We start from the raw sequence: 10,113 nt of genomic DNA on the forward strand, positions 1-10,113 counted from the left end.
TAGTGTAATATTACTGTTTTTCTGAGCAAAATAAACACTTACTGACCAGATAAAAAGCTTTTCAATTCTATTTTATTTGCCCACAACTTTCTCACAATACTGCATATCGTCGCTAAAAATGTATCTCCATTTTTGTTCATTTGTATTTGTCTAAATTTGGAGATTTTTCTTTGTACAGTGGCGATATACAGTATGTACATCTGAAGATATAAGAAGGGAATATATTTATAAATATATATATATGTTTATAAATATATTGTATGGTACAAAGTGTGGATTGTAATGTAAATGTAGTGAATATTGTTAATATTGTTATAAATGTTACAATATCATTTCCTTTAGGTTTCGTTAGAGTGGCCGACAGACCTGGCGGTCAGTCCACTGGACAACTCTCTGTTTGTTCTGGATGGCAGCGTGGTCCTGCGGATTACAGAGGAGGGTCAGGTGAGCGTGGCCGCGGGTCGACCGCTGCACTGCCCGATGCCCGCCACTGACCAGTCTGTGGCAGATGTCCAGTGGGCCACACACACTCATCTGGAGTCTCCGAGCGCCATCACAGTTTCCTTCAGTGGAGTTTTGCACGTCGCTGAGACGGACGAGCGAAAGATGAGCCGGATTCGCAGCGTAACGCCGGACGGTGAAATCACCCACCTGGCGGGGGTGCCGTCCGACTGTGACTGCAAAACCGACGTGAATTGCGACTGCTACCTGACCGGCGATGGCTTTGCTAAAGACGCACGGCTTAGTGGACCCTCCTCTCTAGTAGCTGGTCCTGATGGGACGCTGTATGTGGCAGACTTGGGAAATATTCGGATCAGAAGCATTGGCACCAATAGACCGCCACTGAACAGCCTGGGACTGTATGAGGTGGCCTCTGCCATGGAGCAGGAAGTCTACATGTTTGATGTTAATGGAACACACCAGCACACCGTCAGTCTGGTGACAGGAGACTACAGGTACCAGAGATTACAATCAATTCAGTTCAATTTACAGTCAACAAATTCCCTAATCACTATTCCCTACTCGTAAGAACACTGTATTGGGAAAAAAGGGCCTCTAATCACTATGGAGCATTGTATAGAATACTCAAAAGGGAACAGAAATGACCTCTAATCACTATTCCCTACATTGGAGCACTATGTTAAACACTATTAAGGGAATAGAAATGGCCCCCAGTCACTATTCCCTACTTTGGAGCTTCATATAGAACACTATTAAGGGAACAGAAACGGCCCCTAATCCTGATTCTTTACTTTGGAGCTCTACATAGAACACTATTAAGAGAACAGAAATGGCCCCCAATCACTATTCCCTACTTCAGAGCATTTTATAAAACACTATTAGGAGAACAAAAATGGCCCTCTAATCTCTATTCCCTACATTGGAGCACTGTATAGAATACTCTTGTAGGGAACAGAGATGGTCCCTAATCACTATTCTCTACATAGGAGCATTAGGTTAAACACATTTAAGGGAACAGAAATGCCCCCCACATCACTATTCCTAACTTTCGAGCACTGTGTAGAATACTGTTAAGGGAACAGAAATAGCCTTTAATTAAGATTCCCTACTTTGGAGCACTGTATAGAACAGAGTTGATCCCTAATCACTAATCATTCCTCTGAACAACTGTGATCCCCTGACAGGTACAACTTCAGCTACAGTAATGATGGAGATCTGACCGCTGTGACCGATTGCCATGGTAACACCCTCCGTATCCGGAGGGATGCTAGCCGGCAGCCGGTGCGAATTGTGGCCCCGGATAATCAGGTGGTGTGGCTGAGCATGGGCTCCAGCGGGGGGCTGAAGACACTGGGCACTCAGGGCCAAGACCACGTCCTGCTCACTTACCATGGAAACAGCGGCCTGCTGGCCACCAAAAGCACCAACAACGGATGGACCACCTTCTATGAGTGAGTCTGAAGCGGAGTTACTGTCTAGTTCTGCTTGTGGATGTTAGTGTGATCAGCAAAGAGCTTTAGAGCACATAAACAATGTAAACAATCTATGAATAATGCAGTCAGTCTTTGACACGCACACATGAACAGAATGTATGTTTATTAAAAAGCTTAATCAATTTAATGCAAAAAAAATACTTTTTTTAAAGTAAAATATCAATGAGTTTTTATGTAAAATAAAAAAAATACAAAGCATGTGTTTGAAATAAAATTGCAGAGGATTTTCTTTCTTTAAAATATTGAATATTTTATTCAATAAATATTATTTCTAAAAAATTTAAAAAATAAATAGAATATGTCCCTGTGTCACTGTTTATGTATTCACACGTGTTCCTATTCCAGCTATGACACTGAGGGGAAGCTGACTAATGTGACTTTCCCCACCGGAGTGGTGAGCAGCCTGGTCAGCGATGTGGGAACCCTCTCCACAGTGGAAATAGAAAGCTCAGAACGAGAAGAGCAGGCCACCGTCACCTCCAACCAGTCTGCCATTCAGACTGTGCTTACTCTACAGCAGGGTCAGCTTTCCGCTCCACAAACTATGACCAAATTAGTCTCCTTAACCCCAAATGTAATCAATCAACCACGACATGTTCGGTGTCTGAAATTTGATTCCTAGGTTTTAGCACTGGAGCTACAAGGCCAATGTAGCTAACAGGTAATGGAATCTAATTAGCATCATCAATTAGCTTGTCGAGTAATCTCTGATAGACTTAATTACATAGTGTCTGACTTTGTATGACTCACTGTTATCAATAAACATGGACGACATTGTCTTGGTCATTCGATTACATTTAAGGTAAGGTGATAAAATGTGTACGTCTGATATACCCCACACTCTTCCTCTAAAGAAACTCTTCATTTTTATCTGTCACCTTTCACCTGTGTTGCAGATCAGTTAAGGACCAGCTATGTGTTGGGTTATGACAGCTCCCTGTGGGTCCTGCATGCCAGCGGCCTGAACACACACTTCCAGACTGAACCCCACATCCTGTGTGGAGCTTCGTCCCCCACAGTGGCCAGAAGGAACATCACTCTGCCAGACGACGCTGGACAGAACCTGGTGGAGTGGCGCTTCAGGAAGGAGCAAACGCGCTCTAAAGTCACAGTGTTCGGACGCAAATTACGAGTGAGTCATGAGAACCAAACGCTTCTGTTAGGGCTGTTATCAAATGAATTATGAAGCATTTTCTATAGAAAACTGAAATGTAGGAGTGTTGATTGAGGTTGTTTATGAACTAACATTTCCTATTCTAGTGTATAGGTGCATTTATTAACGTTGTTTATAAACTACTTTGTCCTGTTTCAGTGTATAGGCACATTTATTAACGTTGTTTATGGACTAAAATCTATTCTAGTTTATAGAAGCATTTATTGATGTTTATGAACTAATATCTCCAGATTTAGTGTATAGGAGTGTTTATTGAGGTTGTTCATGCACTAATATGTCTAAATCTAGGGACTGAACTGTAATACTTACATTATCATGTAAAACAAAACAACTTGCACAAGCAGAAAGGCATTAACGATCTGACAGGACCCATAAGATATGACTGCTATGAAAATTTTGTTTTTTAATCAGTTCTGAGTAAGTCTGCAGATGTAGTAATGTTTTCTGCACTCATTCCTGAGAGTCTGATTAAGTTTGGGCTGAACGTTTTAACCTTGCTGCTCCTCTTCTCATAAATAATACAAACTGAACATAATCATATTGAATTAATAGAGCCAGCAACCAATTTTCTGGTTTCTGGTTTCTGGTTTCCTTATTTCACTGAAATAACATTTTCATTTCTTCTTCTTTTCCACTTGTTCTTACAGGTGAATGGCCGGAACATCCTGTCTGTTGATTATGACCGTACTCTGAGGACGGAGCGTATCTATGATGACCACCGTAAGTTCCTGCTGAAGATTGGATATGACCCAGCTGGCCAGCCTGCACTGTGGATGCCTAGCAGCAAGCTGCTGCCGGTCAACCTGACCCGCAGAAGCAACGGACAGCTTAGCGCCATCCAGTGGGGGGCAGTGTCAGAGCGGCTGGAGCATGACGAGCAAGGCCGCGTACGCTCCAGATTGTTTCCAGATGGGAAGACCTGGAGCTACACGTACCTGGAAAAGGTTAGAAACCAGACCAGTCTTACTGGTTTGCAGTTTTGAACTCTGTTCCATGATTCCTTGCGTCATGTTTGATATTGATAATAATTTATACTTATGTATTTCTTAATGCTCAAGCCTTAAGAAGAAAAGACATCTGGTTTGATATAAGGTGACCAGATTTTTAAAATGAAGACCATGGACATTGCCAGTTCTGTCAATATGCCATTAAAATGTCCAATGTATTATCTATGAAATAATAATAATCTCCTGTAATAAACTATGGTGAAGGCCGACTGATGCTTAGTTGGGTACTAACTAAGTAACTTTGTAAGCCTTGTTAGAAAATGGTACAGTAGCTTACCATGGTAACCATGGTCCTATAAAAGATTTAGATTTCTTGCTTTCCCCCTTTCATGATTTGTGCTTTTGAAAATAAAGTTGCTAGGCAAAAAGGGTCTCAAAAGTCACTAAGTCTAGCGGCTCAGGAAGGGATGAGGCAGGGATATGATTACCACAAAATATTGAATGGTCGTATAAGCAAGTAATTCTTATTTATATTAATTATTTGGCAGTAAACAGAGACCCATGGCTCTAGCCCAGTAGCCAGACCCTAAACTCACCCCAAGGCAGCTCCAGTTCTGGAGAGACAGAGATGCTGCTATCAGCATATGCCATATGTCATATACGGATGGCTGAAAATGTGACGCATTTAAAAAAAATTATGCACTATTTGTTGACTGTTTGGTAGCTAAATGTAAGTCGATTGTACGCCTATATAAATCAGATAGCATACCACTCACATGGTAGCATGATTTGCATCCTGTAATCCAACGCTGCTTTAATCCCTGCTTCACCTATTGTCTTGAAAAGACATTTATGATGATGTTGTGGACATTTGCTAGCTTCTGGTCGAGTTTCACACAGCAGTGTTCTCTTAAACCAGGTAAGTGAGTGATAGAAGTGGTCAGTAGATAGCAGCAGCAGCCCCCTCTGCTGGGCAAAACAAGCACAATGCGAGACTTCTGCCCATCTCCTTGGCAGCAGGTCTTTCTTAGGACTTTCCGATGTTTTTCCAAATTACAGTTAAAAATGGGGAGATTTCTGGGGACAGCCGTGGACAGGCACCAGAAATGATGACTGTTCCCAAAAAACAGGCATGTCTGGTCACCCTAATTTAAGAAAAAATCTCTTTGCTCTCCACAATTTCGGTACCGAAATAGCTAGCTAACTTTGCTACTGAAAATTAGCAATGCTAACTAACTGCTAACTGAAAAAGATAATACTAGCTAACTGCACTGACTGAAAATAGCTAATGCTAGCAAACTCTGCAAACTATCCTGCTGATGCTGTTGTAAATGAATGGCTAGACTCTTTCTTTCTCCTTGTCTTGCTAGTCAAATTATGCCACCTAGTATACCAAAGTAGCAATTGTTCAGCCCTTTGTTGCTAAGTTTGCTGAACAGAATGACATAATTATTTAATTAAAAATGTTTCAAAGACACATTATCAATAAAAAAAAAAGATATTTTTATGTTCTTTGTCGCTCAAGCTGATTCTATATAATAACAATCTGTTTTTGTGCTTGTCCCAGTCCATGGTGCTAATCCTGGCCAGTCAGCGTCAGTACACATTTGAGTATGACTCCGAAGGTGGGCTTTCAGCGGTCACCATGCCCAGTGTGGCCCGATACACCATGGAGACGGTCCGCTCAGTAACCTACTACCGCAACTTTTACCATCCACCAGAAAGCAATGCATCTGTTGCTGTAGATTACAGTGAGGATGGCAGACTGATCAGAGTTTTGCAGACCGGCACTGGACGGAGGGTACTTTACCGCTACCGCTGGCACAGCAAACTTGCAGAAGTGTTGTTTGATAGCACTCGCGTCAGCTTTACCTATGACGAGATGGCGGGAGTGTTAAAGACAGTCAACCTGCAGAGCGAAGGCTTCATCTGCACCATCAGGTACAGGCAACTAGGCCCCCTTGTGGACAGGCAGATATATCGCTTCAGTGAGGATGGCATGGTCAGTGCCCGCTTTGACTACGCCTATGACGGAAGTTTGCGAGTTACCAGTATCCAGGGTGTCATCAATGAGACACCACTACCCATTGACCTCTATCAGTACGATGACATCTCGGGTAAAGTGGAACAATTTGGCAAGTTTGGTGTCATCTATTACGACATTAACCAGATCATATCGACCTCGGTCATGACCTACACCAAACATTTCGATGGCCACGGAAGGATCCGAGAAATCCAGTATGAGCTTTTCCGCACCTTGCTCTTCTGGATTGCGGTGCAGTATGACGACATGGGCAGGGTGACCTACAGAGAGATGAAAATTGGCCCATTTGCAAATGCCACCAAGTATGGTTACGAGTACGACGTGGATGGCCAGCTTCAGGCTGTCTACTTAAACGATAAGTTGACCTGGCGCTACAGCTACGACTTGAATGGAAATATCCACCTGCTAAGTCCGGCTAGCAATGCCCGGATACTTCCTTTGCGCTACGACTTGCGGGATCGGATCACCAGACTGGGCGACCTTCAGTACGAAATGGACGAAGATGGCTTCCTGCGGCAAAGAGGGGCTGAGGTCTTCCAGTACAACTCAAATGGACTACTTGAGCGTGTCTACAGCAAGGCTAATGGCTGGACGGTCCAGTACCGCTATGATGGTTTAGGAAGGAGGGTTTCCACCAAGTCCAGCCTTGGCCAGCACTTGCAGTTTTTCTATGCGGATCTCAGCTATCCAAGTCGGATAACTCACGTGTATAACCACTCAAGCACAGAAATCACATCTCTGTACTACGACTTGCAAGGACACCTGTTTGCTATGGAGATTAGCAGTGGAGCAGAGTTCTACATATCATGTGACAACACGGGCACCCCACTGGCCGTTTTTGGCAGCGATGGAGCCCTTATGAAGCAGGTTCATTACACCGCCTATGGAGAAATCTACTCTGACTCTAATCCTGATCTTCAGCTGGTCCTGGGCTTCCACGGAGGCCTTCATGACCCGCTAACCAAACTGATTCATTTTGGAACACGAGATTATGACATCATGTCAGGTCGCTGGACCGCACCTGATGTTACAGTATGGGAAAGGATGAACAAAGACCCCGTCCCCTTTAATCTCTACATGTTCCGCAATAATGACCCCGTCAGTAAAGTGCTGGATGTGAGAGACTATATCACAGGTAAGCCATCAACTCAGCATATGTACATATGCTGCCTGTTAAAAATTTGGAGACGCCTGGATTTTTAAACCACCTTTGGACCAAAAGAGTTTAATATGAGCTTCTAAAAAAAGTTTGGGAAAGTAAACAGTCAAATCATTACTTAAGCAAAACCTACTTCTCAAACTAACAAACATAGTTTGATGAGTACGAAACTGAGTGCTGAAGATAAATATACCCAAAAGAATAGCATAGAGCAGCTTTATGCTACATAAAATTGAACAGTGAGAATATTTCGATTTTAAAAGAAGACATGGTGTTCTCAGATTGTTGATGTGCAGTTTATGGCAGTCTGTGTTAATCGAAAGTTATCTTGGATTGGATTTTTTTTCACTGATGTATTATCGTCTTTCTGACAGATGTGAACAGCTGGCTGGTCACATTTGGGTTCCATCTGCACAACAGCATCCCTGGTTTTCCTGTACCGAAGTTTGGGATGACCCAAGCCTCTTATGAACTGACCAAGACTGATGTCTGGGATGATCTGCCGGTATGCTATTCTGGAGGATTTGCTATTCAATTGTATGTTATTACAGTGAAATTCAAACTAGTTATTTTAATTGCATTGTTTCATAATGGGTCAATATTTCCTCGAAAACAGTATGTGTCTTTAAGTCTTTATTTATATTTATACCAGTCTTTATTTATTTATTTTCCAGTCAAATTAGCCATGAAGTAGCAGTTATTCATTTTGAACATTAAATATATAATCAGATGTTTCAGTATTTAGTGTTTCCACTCTACAGCTTCCATTCTTTTCAGGAGACTCACTTTCAGTTTCTCAAAGAAATCTGCAGACACACCTCCAAAGTTCAGCATTTTCTGATTCTCACCATCCAAGTAATTCCAAACATGTACAACAATGATAGATGATGGGGGACTGGACTCACTGGGGTGGTCAGTCTACTGTTCAGCTTCTTTGTTTGATGTGTCTGTCTCCTTTTCTCAGTAAGGGCTTCTTGATAGCTACATATCCTTTCAGACCCATAGCGCTGAGTTGTCTTCTCACAGTGGAAGTATGGACAGAAACACCTGTGGATTTTTTCAGATCTGAAGCAGCTTAATTTTTTCCTCTCTCTCAAAGAAGCTTTAAGTTCTGCCTTATGCAAGTGGATTGTTTTGTATCTAATCTCCTCAAAAATATCTCCTGGAAAATGAATAACTTGTACTTAATGGACGTTTTGACTGGAATTTCAGTCAATTCTGCACTTTCAAAAGAAATTCTCGGCTTGCTTGAGTTGTGAAAAATAATTAAATGTAAGAAGAGGCCTTGAAGAACCTGGAGGTGGGGGGGGGGTTAATGCTTTGAGCTATCTCTTGATTTGGCACTGACTTAAAATATTCTTTTTCAGGCCAGTTTTGCAATCCAGCAGCAAGTCGTCCGGCAGGCCAGAGCTTTCCTTGCCTTTGAGCGGATGCCACAGGCCCAGTTGAGCCAGACTCGGAGGCTGGACAGACCATGGCTGTGGTTCGCCTCCAGCGATTCTCTGATTGGCAAGGGAGTGATGCTCGCCATCTACAGAGGAACAGTGGTCACTCGGGCCCTCAGCATAGCCAACGAAGACTGCGTCAAAGTGGCAAACATCCTTAACGGCGCCCTCTACCTGAAGGACCTGCACTTTCTTTTAGACGGTCGTGATACGCACTACTTTGTGAAGACGGGCGCACCCGAAGCAGATCTGGCAGCTTTGCGTCTTACGACAGGCCGAAAAGAGCTGGAGAATGGTGTAAACGTGACTGTATCTCAATCCACCACTGTGCTAGCGGGCCGCACACGACGTTTTGCGGATGTGGAGTTGAGGCAAGGGTCACTAGCGCTGCATATACGCTATGGAGCGACGCTGGAAGAAGAACGAGTGCGTGTGCTGGAGTTAGCACGCCAGAGGGCGTTGGCAGGTGCTTGGGCACGCGAGCTGCAGCGCGTGAAGGATGGAGAAGTGGGCATGAGGCTGTGGACGGAAGGAGAGAAAAGGCAGCTGCTCAGCGGGGGACGAGTTCAGGGATACGACGGATATTATGTTCTCTCGGTGGAACAGTACCCCGAGCTGGCTGACAGCGTGAACAACATCCAGTTCCTCCGACAGAACGAGATAGGAAAGAGATAGCAGCAGAAAGACTAACATATCAACTGCTGTTTTTAATGAGGGACTAGCAAAAGTGTCTTGTTTAAAGACAGCCTGTAGTATTAAGGAGAATTTCAGTGATTTTTCAACATTTCTGCATAATTCAGTGTTTGAGATGTAAACAGAGTCATTCAGATTGGTTTGGTGTGAAATGGTTGATTGTAGGAACCAAGCATCACCATGACTACAACACAAATGTAGCCATTTTTTTTACCATCCAAAACCACCAGTGAACCAACACGTGTCTTCTGAGTTTTATATGGAACGTTGATGATGGTAAAATAGTGGAACATCTGACAATAGTAAACTTTCTTTGGGGATTATTTTGCCTCAGAACATGGATCAGAAAATGGATTTTAAGGCCAAAATCTTCTCATAACTACTGTAAAACAATGTCTCAGACATCAGGCAGTGAATTCATAACCATTTCATGTAATAACTTTCTATGAGGGAGCTTTCAAAGGGATTCAGCTCTTCAGACTTGTGGTTCTGACTTTGTTTGCATCTTAAGCATCTTAATTATGCAGAAATTATGCAGAAAATTATGCAGAAAAATGGAAAATTCTTCTTTAAGAGGGAGCTGGTGGCAAAAGAAGTGTATATGTATATATATATACACATAAAAAAAGGGTTAAAACAACGCTGTGCGTTGTGGAATGTTAGTCCGTTACAACCTATTTTTATTTTAAAGCCTTA

The 10,113-nt window shown here is 42.8% G+C and overlaps 1 protein-coding gene across 1 annotated transcript in view; it reads left to right on the forward strand.

Annotated features, from left to right (window-relative positions):
• The window catches only part of si:dkey-237h12.3 (teneurin-3), a 284,586-nt gene extending 275,127 nt beyond the window's left edge, over positions 1-9,459 (forward strand). Inside the window, exons 24-31 of the mRNA XM_036569289.1 lie at positions 343-956; positions 1,647-1,913; positions 2,301-2,476; positions 2,852-3,087; positions 3,777-4,073; positions 5,644-7,255; positions 7,654-7,784; positions 8,647-9,459. Of these exons, the coding sequence (XP_036425182.1) occupies positions 343-956; positions 1,647-1,913; positions 2,301-2,476; positions 2,852-3,087; positions 3,777-4,073; positions 5,644-7,255; positions 7,654-7,784; positions 8,647-9,399 (4,086 nt within the window). The 3' untranslated portion in view covers positions 9,400-9,459. The remainder of the gene's footprint in view (positions 1-342; positions 957-1,646; positions 1,914-2,300; positions 2,477-2,851; positions 3,088-3,776; positions 4,074-5,643; positions 7,256-7,653; positions 7,785-8,646) is intronic.
• Positions 9,460-10,113: the final 654 nt, after the last annotated feature.

The sequence above is a fragment of the Colossoma macropomum genome, unplaced genomic scaffold (genome assembly GCF_904425465.1).
Source record: "Colossoma macropomum unplaced genomic scaffold, Colossoma_macropomum, whole genome shotgun sequence".
Lineage (NCBI taxonomy): Eukaryota > Metazoa > Chordata > Actinopteri > Characiformes > Serrasalmidae > Colossoma > Colossoma macropomum.